Raw genomic sequence first — 20,006 nt, 5'->3', positions numbered from 1 at the left:
GCTTCTATCCTCCCACAGCAACTTCCTAAAGAAATTATAATAGTAATCTAAAGAGTTGTCATACCTGAAATGTTGGATTTGTGCATTGTTCTTCCACTCGAGCCTTCTAACCCACAGCAATGACCACCTGGAGAGTCGAGCCCCAAAGCCCAAATTTTTTTAGGGGGGGTGTTTGATGAATTAGGACTCATTTTTGGAACGCCCTTCTTTGCCAGTAGTAAAGCAAAGCCGGCAACACTGGTTATGAAGAGTACGTTCCGAGCAGCCACGTCTCAGAATCCAATCGCTTGCTTGGTCAGTGACGATCTCTCCTTGTATGTATGCAACGTGTATGTTCAATGCTTTTACTCCTGTACTTTATAAATACTGCTATTTGATGTTTGTTTTAGTTGTACGCGTCTAATGTTTAGTGCTGCTTGCATGGTTTTCACTACATAAAAATATCACGTTTTTAATGTGACCCAGGGTAGAACCAAAGTGAACTGGGAATTGTGTACTTATCCCGTCATGAATATTTAAGCGGCGCTGGTATTACAAAAGACCTGAAACACCTTCAGGGTTTACTGACACGGTTGTTGCTCCATCCTGTATAACTCTGCTGCTTTTTCAATAGCGTTGGCCTTGAGGCATCCAATGCTTTGTCATGTGAAAAAATGATAGGCCATGCCGTTCCATATACACCTCGTCACATTACTGTAGCTTCATTAATGGTATGATTGCCTGTCGACAGCAAGAGTAATGTTATTATTGGTGATTAAACATGGATGTATTTATGGTAGGGAGCAGGGGATTGATTGTAAATTGTATTCAATAGTTTATTTAAATTTTTTATTAATTAATTATGGTCATATGCAACTCTTTGGTGAACGCACAGAAAAACATAGGCACCTGTATACATACGCCACTTTAGACCCAAGCACATGCAATTTAAAAACGACACAAACTTCCGTGTGCTACTGAAATTCCCTTAGTGAATGTAAAAATATAACAAAAATACTTAAACATAAAGTCTCATGCTCAGTCCTCCTTAAAACCGGGTTCCTCGACTCTTCACGGTCCAACCAGGGGACCCCAGCAACATATACAAAAGAGAGAAAGGAAGAGAGGCCTCCATATCCCCTTGTACCCTCTGATGCTGCAGAATCAATACTAATATGTAAGTGAGAATTGTGGCATGTGGCCCACAATATATATATTTTTTTTTTACTCAAACTGGAATTGGCCTCTCTTCTTTTCTCTCTTTTGTATAACATGCAATTTAAAGACCCTTTTAATCTCCAAGGGCAAAAATATGGCTCTTAAATAGACCAGTTACATTTCTTTTCGGGTGACTCCATTGCAGTTTATGGTCGTTGCTCCTTGACGTGTGATTGTGCCAATCGAGGCTCTCTCACAGAAACTCGGTTTTAATTCTGTGGGATTTTCTGTGCAATAGTACCCCGATCTGCAATTTTGCTGTTTTTAATGAATAACCCCAATCATCCGACACGTCTTCTGCAAAAATCAGAGGCTAACTTTTTAAATAGGTGAGTGTCTCTGGAATATAGGAGTGCTCACCACAAACCGGACTGGACCGCGAGGCCGAGTTGGGGATACAGGAAAACCACCGCCCTACAGCCGCGTGAGCGGGTCCGGTTAGCAGAGTCGTGTAGATAGCCTGGTTCGGGACAGGAGAGTGTAGAGTGGTAGAGGTACTTGCCAGATTCGGGATCGGAGAGATCAAGAGTAGTCGGTGTCCAAAGTCGAGGAGAGGAGAAGGTAGAAGTCCGTAGAGCGAGCCGGGGTTCGAGGGTGCCAGAGATCGGGGTTCCAGGTTCAAGCAAGGGTCTGTAACGGAAGACAAGAGCAGACTGCGAAGTAGCTTGTAGCAAGCACAACTAGAGACTGACTATTCTCAGCAATCAGCTCAGGGCTGGTAGCACTAAATACCGACAGGAGCCAATCAGAACCCCCAGCGGTGATGTCAGATGAAGGTAGAGCGCTGATAGGCTGAGGCAGGATGCAGGACAGGTGTGGAAGGAACAAGTACATTGGCGGTAGTGGAGTTGGACATAGTAGCGCGCGCGACGGAAGGGGCGGGTTGAGTTTGCCGAGAGGAAAAGCAGAACAGTAGACGCGCGCGGGGGTCTGCCCCGGCGGCGCGCTGGAGCTGCAGGGAAGGAGGAGAGAGCACAGGACCGGGTGCCTTGCGCCCCGACAGCGGAGGTAAGAGCCGCAGCGGCATTACAGTACCCCCCCCCCCCCCCTTCAGGGTCGGACTCCGGACGATCCCTACCAGGTTTAAGTGGAAATTTTTGATGAAATGCCTGGACCAGCCTGGGGGCGTGTACCTGGACTTGCGGAATCCTTGCCCTCTCTTCGGGTCCAAAACCCCTCCAATGCACCAAATACTGGAGCCCTCCTCTTGAGATACGAGAATCTAAGATGGACTGTACCTCAAACTCTTCTTGTCCATTGACCAGTCTGGGGGGAGGTGCGTTGTGTTGGATCTGAGGATTGGGTATAAACGGTTTTAATAGAGAACAATGAAAGGTAGAGGGAATCTTCATAGTAGCGGGTAGTTTCAGTCGGTAGGTAACCGGATTGATCCTCTCTAATATAGAAAATGGGCCGATAAATCGGGGTGCCAGCTTTGGGGATGTGACTTTCAACCGTATGTTCTTAGTAGATAGCCATACTTTCTGACCTGGGGCATAATTGGGTGGTCTCCGACGATGGCAATCAGCCTGCCTCTTCTGCATAGCCGTGGACCGCTTGAGATTATCCTGAATCCTAGACCAGGAAGCTTGAAGATCCCGAATCCTCTCTTCTGCGGCCGGCACTCCTGTACTAGGCCCAGACTGAGGGAGGGCGGAGGGATGAAAGCCAAAATTAGAAAAGAATGGAGACTGTAGTGTGGACTCATTCCTGAGATTATTATGAGCGAATTCTGCCCAGGGGAGTAGGTCGAACCAATTGTCCTGAGAGTCCGATATGAAACAACGAAGGAACTGCTCCAGTGACTGATTGGTTCGTTCAGTTTGACCATTGGTCTGTGGGTGGTATCCAGAGGAGAAGTGAAGCGCCACGTTAAGTTTCTTACAGAAGGCCCTCTAAAATCTCGAAACAAATTGCGACCCCCGATCAGAGACTATGGTCTGGGGTGATCCATGGAGCCTGAAGACTTCCTTCACAAATACCTCGGCAAGTTTAGGGGCGCTGGGTAGGCCTTTGAGTGGGATAAAATGCGCTTGTTTAGAAAAGCGGTCGACCACTACTAGTATAGTGTCCATACCCTTAGATTTGGGGAGGTCGACAATAAAGTCCATCGAGAGATGTTCCCATGGACGATCGGGAATGGGAAGGGGTTGCAGGAGTCCTGGAGGTTTATTCCGTGGGGTCTTGTTCTGTGCGCAGGTGGAACACGCTGAGACAAAATGTTGGATGTCCTTGCGCGCATGCCTGTCCACCAAAAGGTTCGTTGCAAGAGGTCAATAGTCCTTTTGATCCCTGGATGACCTGCTGTTTTGGCGGCGTTCCCCCATTGCATTACCTTCTGGCAGAAGGTAGGGGGTGTGAAGAGTCGTCCAACTGGCACCCTGAGACCCTGAGTGATTTGATCTTGAACCTTGGTGATCTCCGTCAGTGCGTCAAAGGTATTGGCAGACAGGACACATTTAGGAGGAAGGATAGTCTCTTGAGGATCCTCGGTTTTGTCTTCTACAGAGAATTGACGAGACAGTGCGTCAGCTTTAGTGTTTTTAGAACCAGGGAGGTATGAAATAAGGAAGTTGAACCGGGTGAAGAAGAGGGACCAACGTGCCTGCCGGACACTCAGACGGCAGGCAGTCTCAATATATAAGAGGTTTTTATGGTCCGTAAGGATGGTGACGGGGTACTCGGCACCTTCCAGTAGGTAACGCCACTCCTCCAAAGCCATCTTGATCGCGAGGAGCTCACGGTTACCCACGTCAATTCCGTTCTGCTGCGGAGATTTTTTTTAGAAAAGAATGCACAGGGATGCAATCTAGCCTGTGGGTTCTTCCTTTGGGATAAGATCGCCCCTGCCCCTATGTCCGAAGCATCCACCTCGAGAGTGAAGGGTTGTGCGGGATCAGGATGCACCAAGATAGGTGCTTTGACAAAGGCTTCCTTGAGAACCTGAAAAGCCATGATGGCCTCGGGAGACCACAGTGCGGGATTGGCGCGCTTCTGAGTGAGGGCTGTGATGGGTGCGACTAGCGTGGAAAAATTCTTTATGAACCTGCGGTAATAATTGGCAAACCCTAAGAACCTCTGTACCGCTTTCAGAGATGGGTCGGGGCCAATTCAAGACAGCTTCCACCTTGGTAGGATCCATCGCGAGTCCTGTGTCCGAGATTATGTAACCCAAAAATGACATGGATGACTGATGGAACTGGCATTTTTCAAGTTTGGCGAACAGACGGTTCTCCCGTAACCTCTGACGTACTTGTTTGACGTGCCGAGTATGTTCCAGGGGATTCTGGGAGAATATAAGGATGTCGTCTAGGTAGACCACCATGTGTTGATCCAGAAGATCTCTGAAGACGTCGTTAACGAAATCCTGGAAGACGGCTGGCGCGTTACAGAGACCGAAGGGCATCACGAGGTACTCATAGTGCCCATCACGCGTGTTGAAGGCCGTCTTCCACTCATCTCCCTTACGAATCCGAACCAGATTGTAGGCTCCACGGAGATTCAGCTTGGAGAAGATAGTGGCGCCTTGTAACCTGTCAAAGTTCGGCAATCAAGGGAAGTGGATACCGATTCTAGACAGTCACCTTGTTGAGACCACGATAATCAATGCAAGGGCGAAGTGTGCCATCCTTTTTCTTTACAAAAAAGAAGCCTGCTCCTGCCGGAGAAGAAGACTTACAGGAGAACCTCCAGAGAGGCTTCATTCGTATGTAAAGTTTCATCGCCTTGGTCTCGGGGGGGGGGGGGGAAAAGCGGGTAGGTACAACCTCTGGGGGGAATCGCACCAGGAAGGAGGGCAATCGTAGGCGCGATGGGGTGGTAATTCCTCCGCCTGAATTTTGTCGAAGACATCTCTGAACTCCCAGTAGGCGTCCGGAAGGAGGAGATTCCGGATGTGTGGCACCTACTAGGGCTTTAGGCGAATCCAGGCAAATGTCTTGACACCGGTCTCTCCAGGTGAGGGGTTGTGACTGGAGCCAGTCGATCTGGGGGTTATGGTGCTGGAGCCAGGGAAGACCTAATATCACGTCTACAGCCGGCGTGTGGATGGCATCCAACTGAATGTATTCGGAATGGTGTCCAGTCATCTTAAGACGGAGGGGAATGGTCTGCTGTGAGATAAATGCGGGTTGCAAAGGCCTACCGTCAATGGCTTCTAGGCCTACGGGCCAATCCTTGGCTACCAGTGGAATCTGGTTCTTCTCCGCAAAAGCCTGATCGACAAAGTTCCCACCAGAACCGGAGTCTAGGAAGGCCTTCGTGGTGATGTCCCCAAAGTCTCCTGATAGGGTTATAGGAAGGAGTATCTTGGATGATAGTTTGGGAGAAGGAGAGGTTACCATGCCCAGTGTAGTTCTCCCAGTACTCACTGGGGGCTGGCGTTTCCCGACTTGGAAGGACAGGTACTCACCAGGTGTCCACTATTTCCGCAGTAAAGGCAGAGGCCCGCCCGACGGCGGCGTAGTCTTTCCGTCAACGAAAGGCGAGTCCCACCCAGCTGCATGGGTTCTTCGGAGGATACGGCGACGGGCTCCCCTGGAGCAGTATGTGAGGAGAAAGTGGGTTGAGTACCTTTTTGACGCTTCCCCTTCTCTGCTCTTTGCTCCTGGAGCTGCTGGTCCATACGAATACAGAGCGCGATGAGTTCCTCCAATGATGTAGGGCGCTCCAGAGCAGCCAGTTCGTCTTTGAGGGAGTCATTCAAACCCTGCCAGAACACTGCAGCGAGTGCTTCGTCATTCCACCTTGTTTCTGCCGCAATAGTGCGAAACTCCAGTGCGTAGCGAGCCACAGAGCGATTTCCCTGCATAACATTGAGGAGAGAAGATGCGGCAGTTACCCTCCTACCTGGTGTATCGAACACCCTCCGGAATTCAGCACAGAATCGGTCCAGGCTGGAGGTCAGATCCGGTCGTTGCTCCCATATGGGTGTAGCCCAGGCCAAGGCATCATCGGTCAGCAGCGAGATAATGTACGCGACCTTGGAACGGGGACTAGGAAAATGAGAGGGTAGAAGCTCAAATTGGATAGAACACTGCCCCAGGAAGCCACGACATGCTGAAGGCTCTCCCGCATAGCGATTGGGAGTAGGTAGGCGAGGTTCAGGAGGATGAGTTGGAGGTACCGGCGGGGAGAAGATAGGAGCAGGAGGAGCGGTAGCAGTATTGGGAGAGGACAGAAGAGACTTGAGTTGTTCCGAAATGGTACCCAAGGAGTTTTGGAGCAGTTCCATACGCTGGTTATTTTGAGAGAGGCAAGCCTCTACTTCCTTAAACAGGCCATCGTGTTCGCCTAAGCGTCGACCCACTTCGGCAGAGTCCAGGTCTGTTGGGCTGAGCATAATGTCACGGGAATATAGGAGTGCTCACCACAAACCGGACTGGACCGCGAGACCGAGTTGGGGATACAGGAAAACCACCGCCCTACAGCAGTACAGTAGACAGTACAGTACAGTAGTAACAGTAGACGCGCGCGGGGGTCTGCCCCGGCGGCGCGCATGAGCAGCAGGAGCTGCAGGGAAGGAGAGAGCACGGGACCGGGTGCCTTGCGCCCCGACAGCGGAGGTAAGAGCCGCAGCGGGCGCCGTGGGTAGCGGCATTACAGTGATATACAGAAACTCCTGTGAGACTTGACATTTCTGGAGTTGCAGATGAACTGATCGGGAGTACTCACAGCTCTCGGAAATACACTCGTACACAAACAGATACAGGGTCATCTATGCACTGGTGTTTGAGAGCGGAATCTTTCTAGAAATTAGCAGCATGAGGCCAAAACACCATTAATAAAATATTAACTGAATTGTTTGAACTCTGATATTGCCAGAATTATTTTGTAATGTCAAAAGTTTACTATGCTTTCCTTGTTTTCTGGAGACGTTCAGCACATGTTTTGACTTTGCTGCTGATCGGTAGCTCAGAGTTGCTGTAGCTTTGCTTTGTACTACATGGCTTTCCTGCTCTGGGCTGTTAATGGGTGGTTGCAGCTGCACAATTGATTATTACTTTGTTTTTGATTGCTTTGCTGTGATTGCAGTACAATGCTGAGAATTGTGGTTGACATCGATTTTAGCCCCTGGGAGATAAGTGCCCATTGAATCATGTCATAAACGCTGCTTTTCAGTTTGGCTGCATGGAAAACGCACCTTTTTTAGACTTTTGTTGTAGAAATGAATTCTTCACACAGAGAAATCCTGGGTGCCTAAAATTTAGCGCCTGGATTGGTGCCACTCAAACCCGTCAATCTCCCCTGCAAAAGTCAACAGCACTCTCCAGCATCCATGCCTAATGCTGCCTTGCGAACGCTTTCACCATCCAATCACCACCGGGCTGCTTAGTGTGCAGTGCGTGGGGGATTAAGAGCAGACAGTGGGTGGCAGAGGCGTGTGAGGGCTGGGAGAGAGTCTGAGCGATCCTGGACTCTGCTCTCGTCACACAATGGTAAGGGGAGGGGCGTGTCGGAACCCAAGTAATTTAATTTATGTTTTTGTCCACCCCTAACGCGTTCACATGGACCACCTTTTTTGCAGGGAACTAGCTGTTTTTCTCGCATCCCCTCTTCTTATTCCTCAAGCTTCTACTCTTGAATGGTACTGTTTAACTGGTGCGAAAAATGTGTATCATACCATAGACAGTCAATGTATCAGAAAATAAATCGTTCTTTAGGTTTTTGAGCATTTAAAGTTCCTATGATAGGAATACTTACAAAAATAATGTTTTTAATAGTCTTCAGTATTTTGTTGTAAGGCGTGTCTTGGAAGTTACACATCTGGGTACGCCATTGCACTGATCACTATTGTAGACTTTTTTTGTGTGTTATCGTTTGACACTTTTTTTTTTTTTGTCATTTTGATAAAGGTCCAAAGTGGGACCGAAAAATCAATCTCATTAAACGTTAAAATAACTTTTTTTTTTTTTTCTCTCAACCCTCCCCATAAGTCCGTTTGAGTGCCCATCTATTTTTGGATTCAATACGATCCTCTCTTGTTTTGGATGATTGAGCACCGTGGCGGCTTCAAGGATTAACTGCAAGTGCTCCTATTCTTGAATGATTCCTTTTTGTCATTTGAAATTATGTTTGAAGCGGCATATTATCCAACTCATTACCTGATTTGTGATCTGTGCTTTCTAATGTTAATGCAGAGGAATGAAGATCATGTCTGTTTATTGCCTGGTTTGTATCGCTTATACGTCTTATAGAGAAAGCGACGGTAATCTGTGCTTTCAGCCAATATGTTAATTTCATGGTGATTTGTGGTTTGTATATAAATATGCATATGCAGTGGTTAAAATGGCTTCAAAATATAGTGATCTGTGCCTGACTTCACAATGCACATTGTATGAATATTTGTAAAATATTTTTCTATTGGCTTCTCCACAATTTAAAACCAGTTGTTTATACTTAAAGTCTGTAATGATTACAACTGTGTTCCAAAATACCAGCACAGCACAATAGTGGGGGGGGAAATAAATACTATAAAGAATTTGAGTCCAACAAGCAAACATTTTAGCCCTACAGAAAGAGGTGCTTCCTAAAATAATGCACTTTTTATTTCAATAAAAAGTGGAACTGTGTGTAAATAAAAATAGGTGTGGTCCCATCACATGGCAAAAGATCTATGAGCATTGCTCATAATATGGTATTCCGTTTTGGGCCCAGATCCATAAAAGGGTGCCAAGCTTTAGCACTCCTTAACACCCACTCATACCCATATTACTTGCCACTGACGTAAAAAAAAAAAAGTTGAATTACTAGAAAATGAGTCAATTTTGATATGACGTCCCACTTTTTTTATTCTAGCATAAATATGCAACATTTAAAAATGTTATTGAAATAACTTGCTTTGTTTAACGTAATTGTGGTATTTTGGGAATAGCACTTAACACTAGCTAGAAAACAAATATATTGGCAATAGAAAGTAGAAATCCTCAATGAGCTTTTTAGGCTATTGTCTTTGTAGAGTTGTTTGTTTTATTTTAGGAATCAAAGCTGGCAAGTTACCCATTTATGCCCAATTAGTCTGAGTTAGTGAAGGGCATTAAATCTATTCTAGATCACTGCAAATCTAATAAATGCTTAAATCTTGCATACAATGTTTCAGGGGCACAGGGGTAGTTGCCATGCTTGTCTGGTGGGCCATCTTACTTGTCAAAGGATGGGTTGAAAAGCCTTCCATATCATTACCGGTATTTTACAAAAGACTAAAGCAGGTATATCCGTAAGCAGTTATTCTCAGATTATCTTTCTGCAGAGAGAAATCCACTGGCTGAATAGAAACAGCATGCACACTGGTACCTATTCTGAAGACTGGGTAACAAGTTTATTTTTAGACGCCCATTCTGATTTCTGAGCAAGCACAGTACTTCTTTTTATTTATTTATTTTCCTTCCCCCCCCCCATAAATTTATCATGTTTATCTTAAATATCATCATGACTTGTTTGGTTTTTTTTTTGGTTAGGTTTAAGAGTAGTTTTATCAGTGAAGGTATGGTTTTAATTCATAAGCGATCAAACCAAACATCTTGTCCCATTGGGATTTTATGCTTTGGCTTAATTTCTAAACCCATGGCTAGCAGCAATATGGGGAGTTGATGAGTCGGTTAGGCTCCTTCAACTTTGTTTTGTAAGAAATGTTACGTTACGAAATAGCTGCAATACAGAAGCAGATGTAACTCGCAGCAAATTGGAAAACCTAATTAATCCCTGAAGTATGCCACTGTGGTTTAGATGAAACGGGGTATTTTATCGAACTATTTTAATGCCGATGGATCCGTAAGCATTTAATTCAGAAAGTGACTTTCTTCCAAACACTCACACAAATGTGTTGTGCAGCTTTGAATTGAAAAAAATGCTTTTTAATTGCTTTTAATCAATTTTCCATGTACTTTTGCAGGATTGAACCAACGTGTGTATAGATGGATATTAAGGGAGGAGGAGTAATCCAGAACTTTACTCCACCGTGGCATTAAAGGAGAGTGTGTGTATGTGTGTGTGTGTATCTGTACCGTGTTAGCCGAGCGTAATAATCAAAAACGAATAGACAATACCGTTCTGTGGCTAGCCACAGAACGGTATCGTCTATCATTTTTGTATATGTGTATATTCGGAATACATTGTGTTGCACATGGGTTTTTTTTTCAGACACAGGTCCCTGCCCTTTTGTGCTTATAGTCCAATACATTTAGTGCCTGTGTAAAGAGAGGGGTGACTTCTAAAAGGTTATTTGGTGTGTGAATCAGATTCACCTGTTTCAGTGGCAGGGATGTTACTGCTTTTGCAAAATGTACACCTACTTTGTCTTATCAATGTTTATTACAATTTTCGACGAAAAAATATTGAAAACTTTGTTCAAATGACATGGTTGACAATCGTGTGAAATGAAGTGTATATAATAAATGCACTGATATATTCTGTCACTAGTTTGTTTGCGCCAGCAGTCCTGGGCGTAAATTCTATATACTCTGTACCCAACCCGAACATCGTTTTTGGCAGATATAGAATTCTCCCCTTGCACTTAAGGTGTAGATGACTTTCTTTTAGGCCTCTGAATGTGGAAGTGTTTCAGTCAATTGTTTCTTTACCATTATCTCCCCCTGTCCTCAGAGAACCAGGTAAGGGGAGGTGGGGATATGGGGCTCTGGTTGTACACGCACTTGCTGATCACTCTGTGGCACAAGAGTAGCCCTCTAGAGCAGGGGTGCGGAAACTGGGGGGGGGGGCATGAGATTTTGTGGGTCGGGGGGTGCTTATAGAGGCGCGAGCAGGGGGGCGCAGGGAAAAGTTTGTGCACCCCTCTAGAGGCAAACAAACCCCTCCCAAGACTAACTTTTTAAATAGTAGTGATAGGTGTCTAATTTGGGTTAAAAAAAAAAAAATCAATTACCTAGAAGAGACCCCTTAAACAGGCCACTGGAATTAGTTCATTCTGGACCTAGGAGGGATTGCCCCTATTGAAATTGCTGCATTGTGTAGATTTGTTTCCAACTCCTGCTTTTTTTTTAAATTGCAACCTGCTATCCCCGTGGGTGTGTGGTGGGTGGGTGTGTGTGTGTGTGTGTGTCCTCGTTGAATTCTATGGTTTTATATATCAGGACATAATAACAATCATCTGTTCCTTAGCAGGTCTAAAAATTAGGTAAAAACAACACATGACATATTACACTGTGTCATGATTTATTTAACAAAACTAAAGCCAAAATGGAGAAGCCATGTGTGCAAAACTAAGTACACCCTTACTGCTTCCATAGGAATTAAGATGCTAAGTAGCAGTCAGGTGCTGCTAATCAAATGCCCTTGATTAATTGATCATCAGCAAGTGTGACCACCTCTATAAAAGCCTACAGGCTTCAGTTAGCATGTTAAATGTTAAAGTTCATGACAGTACAATTAGAAAAAGACTGAACAAGTATGTTTTCTTTGGAAGGGTTGCCAGGAGAAAGCCTCTTCTCTCTAAAAAGAACATGGCAGCACGGCTTAGGTTTGCAAAGTTGCATCTGAACAAACCACAAGACTTCTGGAACAATGTCCTTTTGGACAGACGAGACCAAAGTGGAGATGTTTGGCCATAATGCACAGCGCCACGTTTGGCGAAAACCAAACACAGCATATCAGCACAAACACCTCATACCAACTGTCAAGCACGGTGGTGGAGGGGTGATGATTTGGGCTTGTTTTGCAGCCACAGGACCTGGGAACCTTGCAGTCATTGAGTCGACTATGAACTCCTCTGTATACAAAAGTATTCTAGAGTCAAATGTTAGGCCATCTGTCTGACAGCTAAAGCTTGTCTGAAATTGGGTCATGCAACAGGACAATGATACCAAGCACACCAGCAAATCTACAACAGAATGGCTGAAAAAGAAAAGAATCAAGGTGTTGCAATGGCCCAGTCAAAGTCCAGACCTCAACCTGATTGAAATGCTGTGGCGGGACCTTAGGAGAGTTGTGCATAAATAAATGCCCGTAAACCTCAATGAACTGCAGCAACATTGTATAGAATAGTGGGCCAAAATTTCTCCACAACGATGTGAGAGACTGATATAGTCATACAGAAAACGATTACTTCAAGTTATTGCTGCAAAAGGTGGTTCTACAAGCTATTGAAACATAAGATATACTTCGTTTTTCACACATGGCTTCTCCATTTTGGCTTTATTTTTGTTAATTAAATCATGACATAGTGTAATATGTCATGTGTTGTTGTTCATCTGAGGTTGTATTTACCTAATTTTAAGACCTGCTAAGGAACAGATGATTGTTATGTCCTGATATGTAAAACCATAGAATTCAACGAGGCTGTACTTTTTCACACCACTGTATGTATAAAAATATTCTTGTTCTTTCTGACTTGTTGAAGATGATTATACAAGTGAACCCTAACAAGGCTCGACGAAAGAAAACACGGACTAGCAAAGGTCTAAGTGAGAATTATTGTATAATCCATCACAGGCCATTTTTGCAAAGGCGCATTTATTTTGTTGCTTTTAGTAATCCTTCAAATCTTGCAAAATCTGCAAGTAGGACCGAGAGGCTAGTTTACCATGTAATAAATCTTTTGAAAATGATGCAAATCTGATATTTTTTTTTTGCAACATGTTTTTGTAACCATTTGTTACATGCTGCATGATTTCTACATACAGTAACTGATATTTCCTAATTTGCACATGTTTGCGTAACATTTTTCCTCTGTTTCTATTTCATAGAAAGATCTACAGTATACTTGTTTTTAACATAAAGAAATAAATGTAGGATCTAGGCCAAGGTAATGCTGTTTACTAATTCAAGTGCTCTCAAAACATTTTCTTCTTTCTATGTGCTTTTATAAAAACATGCAGGCGTTTACCACAATTACACTGTTCACTCTATTGTTTAATTGAGAGAACTAAGTATAAGGCAGACATCACTATCACAATAATATACAGTTTGTTTGGTAGAGGTTTTTTTATTATGCAGTACGTTGCTATCCTTTTGACAGCCAAGTAGTTAATAAAGCCCAAGAGGTGGCCTAAGTCCAAACAGCATAAAAAGCGAACACATCTGCAGTCTGAAGGAGAACATTAAGTATCCTGCCAATTTAATTACCAAACCTGGATCACTGTCAGTCTTGGGCTGATTCCCTATGCCTGCTTAGGTTTAATACAGCGGTGTGCAAACTGGGGGGTGCGCCCCCCAGGGGGGGTGGCAGATTTTTCTGAAGTGGTGTGGGCCGTTGCCGGGGGACCGCGAGGCCTCTGCAACCTCTACTTGCCAAGGTTTAGCCGGCCTCAGGACGCGTGACCATGGCAACGCGGCGTCATGTCAGTTGCTACGGTAACGTGACGTCAAATAAGGCCGCGGGTCAGATGTCATTTTATGCCGCGCAAGTTAAGGGGGGGGGGGGTGTGCGGCATACCACCGGACAAGCACAGGCAGAGTTGGTGCAGAAAAAAAAGTTTGCGTGCCCCTGGTTTAACACACTAGTACACACATCACAGCTGCAGTAAGATGTCTTCTAGAATTATCCTTTCACTAAAACTTCATGGAATAGGAAAAAAATATTACATAGTTCAGGGGCGTGCAAACTTTTTTTGCTGTACCCCCTCTCCCTGCTCTGCTCCATTGTGTGCCCCCCTCCTTACCTTGGGGTCACGTGACCCGCGGCGTAATTTGACGTCCCGTTACCAAGGTAACTGATGTCACATGACCCCGCGGCATCCTTCACACGTCCTGAAGCCGTCTGAATCCCGGTAAGGAGAGGTTGCAGAGGCCTCGCGTGGTCCCCCGGGATTTAATTTAAATGCCTTGGGGAAGAGCACAGGACCTCTGCAACCGCCTGCGCCCACCCAAAAAAATCTCACGCTCCCCCAGTTTGCGCACCGCTGATATAGTTGATGCTTAATGGTGTGAACAAATGAAGCATTATTTGACAGATGTGATATCAGGTCATGTACTTATTTGATACAAACTATAGGTATCGGCGGTGCAATCTGAATAAATATGTGAATAATAAGTGCAATAGTGTGAAAAACAATCCTGTGCAAAATTTACTGGGTGACAATTTGCACTGGTTGCAAACGGATGCTTCCGTGGAACAGGATGTTGATGAGGTAATGAACCGTTGAGAACCTCATATGGGGAAAAAACATATGGTGCATTAACGTTTTACTTATGGATACACAAACAACACAGAGGGCGAAGGACACACTCACAATCTCTCCACTGGTAAAACGCGATGAGTGACTTGAGGCGCACTCCAGCCTGGCTCTTGTCACTCCGGCCGCATGTCCTCCGTGTGCACATGGCTTCCCTAGTCTGCATCTCACAGTATCAGAATAGCAGGGCTCCAGGACGTCTGCGTGCCGGTACGGTGGCCTCAAGTTTCCAAAAAGCCCTGCGCGTTGCGCCCATTTTTGACTTCTTCTGGGAGTCCCAGGATTGTTTTTCTCACTATTGCACGTATTTACATATTTATTCAGATTGCGCCGCTGATACTTATTATTTGTATTTTGTGGTATTGCGGTTGGGAGACCGCAGACATCTGGCAGCATCTGATATATGAGCACGCAAGCACTCTAATTGTACCACATTGGTTTACATTTAAATTTTCACTTTTCACCATATATATATTATCCTATTTATAGGTTTGCGCTTTTTTTCCTTTTATCACCATATACTTATTTGAGTATCCCTAGTGTTAAGGGCAAAAAGTCAGTAGTCGTTATAAAGCATCAATGTCTTAACATATTAAATTAGCAATCCAAGACGGCACATTTTTTTTGCAATTTCTTTTATATACATTGAATCAGGGGGTCTCTGCTGCTGAATCCCATTAATTTCAGTTCTGTATAACTTGCCATAACCAATGGACCTTCTGGAACTCAACTGACCCTGTTTTGCAACCAGCAAATACCTAACTGTTCCTCTGTTATTCCTGATGAGCCGATGTAATAATTTGATCTCTTTGAATATAATAGAAAAAAATCGGGGCACGTGTTCCCCCAAAACAGTGATCAAAGTGCAAAAAGGTCAGTTCATATTTGCAAATTTTAAGATAGTAGTTAAGATGATGCATTCATCAAAGGTACAAGTTCTATACAATATGCCATGAAATCGGGCTCCTAATGAAATCCAAAGCAGTCAATGGGCTCCTATGAGGAGAAATTAACATATATTGCACCCGCCGGTATGGCATTGATCTCTCTCTATCTCCCCTAGAGCTAGACACTGGAAAATATGAGCTAGTCCGAGAATGTAATATATATGAAAATTACTCACGACTTGTTGATTGGAGTACCCGAAAATCGCGTGCTCTCAGCCCAGGCGAGGTACAGGAAATGGTATCCCATGGGGGCCAGGAGGGGAGCAAACTTTTTTCCCTGTGCCCCCCTGCCGGCGGTCACTGCGCCCCCCCCCCCCCCCCCTCCCTCAACCCCACTTACCTCGGCTCTGGCATCATGACGTCGCGTTGCCGTGGCGACGCGTGTGCAGCCAAGGAAAGTAAAGGTTTACAGAGGCCCTGCAGCTCCCCCGGCACTTGGTTTAAGTGCGCAGGGCCTCTGTAAACCGTGCGGCCCCCGCAGGCAGTCTCGCGCCCCCCAGTTTGCGCACCGCTGGGTTAGGGGATGAATATAATTCTTCCCTTTTTAAAAAAAAAAATGTTTTATTTTAAATGAGGGAGCTAATTTTTGTTTTAATAATTTCTGGTTTTGGTAATGGAAGCCGATTGTTTTGAAGGTACCCTTCCAAGATTCTCTTTCTCTAAAGTGCAACCGGGTCCTGGTTCCTTTTTATAACAAACAAAAAAAGTTTACAATATAAACTTGAGGAATATTTTATTTGCCTGTGACTGCAGTTTAAATGTGGCCTCATCGACACTATACTGTAAACCACTGTATGGCTGTAGGGAATACCTCCAAACTGTAGTCGTGTTTTTTTTTTTTTATTTATTTTTTTATTATTATAGGTGTTGGCCATATATTAATTTGTAAGTGGTACTAAATGTATTCCAAGTGATTAATACAGGGAAAGTGGATTTCTTCTCATCTCATGTTAATTTGTCAATGAGAAAGTTATTAAGCCTATGCAGAGTCATGCATTTCTAGTCCCTCTGCCACTGAAGGGTCACTTTGTTTTTAACCTCTTCATATTGGCACTTCTGGAGTTAAATTGGGTAAGATTCATCAATCTAATATTAACAGGGATAGGGAGAGGTGTTGGAGCTGGATGGCTGCACTGACATGGACAAAATTGAGAAGAGAAAATGGCCTCATTAAATTTCCAGAAGCTCAGAAATGTCCTCAAGCATACACACAACTGCTTATGGTGTTCAATCTGAAGAAAAGGTTATCTGAGGATATCTTTGAGTCCTTTATGATTGATCAAGCATCAGAATCCACAAGCTTTAATACTTCTGCAGTGGCATTACTTAAGGTGGTGGATGTGACAATTTGTTGGTGGCATGAGATTAGTACAAAATGTCCAAAAAAAAATTTGTTTGAACCTTTTTTTAATTCCACAGGAACCTGCCTACAATAGCTGCCTAGTATTCTTTTGGTAACTCTTGGGAATGTAGCAAATACAGTCGTCAAATGCTTGCATCCAGCAATTGTAATGAGTAATGTCATTATCCCCCTGCAGTGCAGACACCAGCAAATTGATTGCAATGATGATACCCCACCAAGGCACACTGCTCCAGCCAATCTTTAGTTTAAGTTTCCACTTTGTTTCCAGCACTGCACTTTCAGTTATTTTATCTCTCTGTAGATTTGCTCAGCATGCAGCCTTTTACAGGTAGCACACATTTAGGCTCTGGCTTCTTTAGCCATTTGTTTCTTCCACCACTTGATTTGTCACTTGAATGAATTGTTTGTTAACCTGAAGATTACGTTTGTGAAACCAAAATAATTCTAAATGGGGTTTGTGGTTTCCCACCCCCGCTCCCGCCCCTTTGCTGACCGTGCACAAAGGATCGGAATTGGTTCCAAACCGTTTTATTAGCCACTTAACAGTAATGACATCTCTCTTCTGGAAAGTCTCCTATAGCAGTTTGACCGTTCATTCAGGAAATGTGATCATTTGTAATCTCATTGGAGGATGTAACACACATTGTTGAATTGGTAGTCAAAATGGGAATACATTTTAATTCATGTCAGATGTTTGAAACAATTTGTGTTTATAGATACAGAAATTATTTTTGCAATGTGTTTACTGGCTGTGCACTTATTTAACCCAGGCTGTGCTGAAAAGATGTGTAATACGGCTGGCATAAGCTCATAGGGGTCCATTTCAAAATGGATGAGCAGTAAGGTTGTGTCATTACCCAGAATACCTTGCTGCAGCGGAAGCACGGTTTGCTAAGTGATAATGGGGAAAGACTGGGTTGCAGACATTTCTGAGACATGCAAATGCACCACAAGTGATATGTTTATTTACTATGTAGTTTATGGAAGTTAATTCTCTGACTTTCTCTCTAGAATTTGGAATGCTTTGACGGACAACTATGGCAATGTGATGCCTGTTGATTGGAAGTCGTCTCACACCCGAGCCTTACACTTGCCAACACTGAACCTTTTGGATAAAGCTGTAAGTTATCTGTAGAATATGTTATTTAGCTGCAGAAAGGTCTTTGAATGTCATTTATGAGGAGTATAAGTATGATGCTGTGGAAGCTTGTAAAGATAAGTGGGCACATGTCCTTTTTGTCATTTCCAAGTATGTATTCTATTATTTCAGGGATGGAAAGCCTGGTAACACAGACTCCTCAAATTTCCCCGTTGGCGCCTGTGCTGTGCGCAGAGATGACTGACCTGTCAATCACAGCTGTGACCCGGCAACAGCACTCCCCAGCCTCATCAAAACCAAATCTGACACGCTGAAACTGGCAACAGTGGTGATTGACCGGTCAAGTCACCACCCCGAAGCTCAGTGAGTAGAGCGGGGAGATCGAAGAGCAGGAGACAAAGGCGGAGCTAGTCCGAGCCCTCCTGCTCTTCATGCACAGTAGCATGGGAGAAGTACGTGTGTGTCTGGCTGGCTCCTAAGTATTTTATATTTTTGTCCAACCCTGTATTGTCTCTAAATCTATAGCTATCTTTGCTTTTGAAGGAAACCATCTCTGGTGTGGCGAGGTAAAGAGTAGTCCATAGTCCGTCTGCATTCAGGGTGTGACATTTCTAATTGCCAGCTTGCCAATGGCCTTCATGGTTTCCCTGGAACATCGTGGCTGGATTTTTATTTAGAAGCAATATTTTAGAAACTCAATGATCAAGTGTCAGTGAATGTATGTATTTGAGTCAAATGTGCTCACTTTGAATTGTTTGGTCTGAGCAAAACTACTACACACAGTGTAAATTATAGTGTGGCCTGGGGTCAACTCTTTTGTACAAAATAAGTTTCCATTATGTATTCAGATTGATTAAATCATTTTTTGGTAACAACTGTTGCTGGCACTTGTGTTATTTTTATTATTTTGATGAAGACAGTTGACATGGGATAATTTGCAGTGCACAGCTGAATATGCTGTAGATAGATCTTCATGTCACTACAGTACTGAACACCAGCTACTAATACTACTATACTACTAATGGCATTAAAGGCTGTAACCCCTGATGCCTAGTAAAAAGTAGGTCTTTGTGCGGTTTTGCTCAATGTAATCTGATTAAGAACGTAATTACCAGTTTAATTGGGTTTGCGGTAGTATTTTAAAATCCATTAATGAAGAGCTCCTTTTCGCAAACTAGCAGGTAAAATACAAATCCTTAAAGGTGCAGTTCCCACTGCATAGTGTTTTACTTATTAAACTTTTTGTCACTGTTGTGTACTGTTTTAACCTCGTCATAGCCCTGCTTACTGATTTAAATACTATTTCATTACTGAGAAATGTACCTCTCGGTCTGTACACAATCCTTGAAACTATTTATTTATAAAATGCTTTACAAGGAAGTAATACATTGAGAGTTACCTCTCATTTTCAAGTATGTCTTGGGCTTAGTTATATAAGTGAACAGGGTATATATTGTATACAAGACATTGCATGCACAGTTTAAAAAAAATATATATATATTTATTATTATTGTATAGGTGTATGTAACGGTTACAAACCAGATTAAAATGTGAGACAGCTTTAGTTTTGAAAGAACTTAGACTGGTGGCGGCTATGAGTCTCCGGTAGATTGTTCTCGTTTTGGGGTGCACGGTAAGAGGAGCGACAGGATACATTGTTGAAACTTGGGACCATAAGCAGTCTTTTGAGTCATATCTAGTATGGTAAGGGTGAGGGGCTTGTTCAGATAGGCAGGTACTGTAGCTTGCCCAGAAAGTATTTGAAGTCAAGACATGAAAGATGAACTTTGCGCCTAGACTCAAGTGATGATCTAGTTCTTTGAGCATTTCGCAGTGATGTGTGTTGTAGTTGCATTGGAGAACAAGTTGTAGAGGGTGTCAAGTTTGCCAGGGTGTGTTTGGGTTGCTGTGCCATATACTATGTCCCCATAGTCTATAATTGGTATCAGCATCTGCTGTGCGATGCACTTTCTGACCAGCAGACTAAGGGAGGGTTTGTTCCTAGTTTGGCATAGGTTTTGGCTATCGGGGTATCAATGTGCAACTTAACCTGCTGAGAAGAAAAAATAAATTGGAAAACTTGAACAGAAGGAGCAAGCCCTTTGCAAAATAAATATACAAGTTGTATATAGATCAGCTAAGCGCTCATGCCACTGCGGGGATAGCAAAAAATATTGAAATAAATCCAATGATAAATTATATTCACAGTGTGATCCCCACACAGCATAGATACATATCTCAAAGTCCAAACTGTGAACTTAGTCCATATATAT

At 43.8% G+C, this 20,006-nt stretch overlaps 1 protein-coding gene across 3 annotated transcripts in view; it reads left to right on the top strand.

Annotated features, from left to right (window-relative positions):
- The window catches only part of FEZ2 (fasciculation and elongation protein zeta 2), a 47,432-nt gene that overhangs the window by 2,621 nt on the left and 24,805 nt on the right, over positions 1–20,006 (top strand). For all 3 annotated transcript variants that reach the window (XM_075596455.1, XM_075596454.1, XM_075596456.1), the window contains exon 2: positions 17,646–17,754. In XM_075596455.1, the coding sequence (XP_075452570.1) occupies positions 17,646–17,754 (109 nt within the window). The remainder of the gene's footprint in view (positions 1–17,645; positions 17,755–20,006) is intronic.

Source organism: Ascaphus truei, chromosome 4 (genome assembly GCF_040206685.1).
Source record: "Ascaphus truei isolate aAscTru1 chromosome 4, aAscTru1.hap1, whole genome shotgun sequence".
Taxonomy (NCBI): domain Eukaryota; kingdom Metazoa; phylum Chordata; class Amphibia; order Anura; family Ascaphidae; genus Ascaphus; species Ascaphus truei.
Note: the sequence above shows the minus strand (reverse complement) of the source record. Positions and strands in the feature narration are given on the sequence as shown.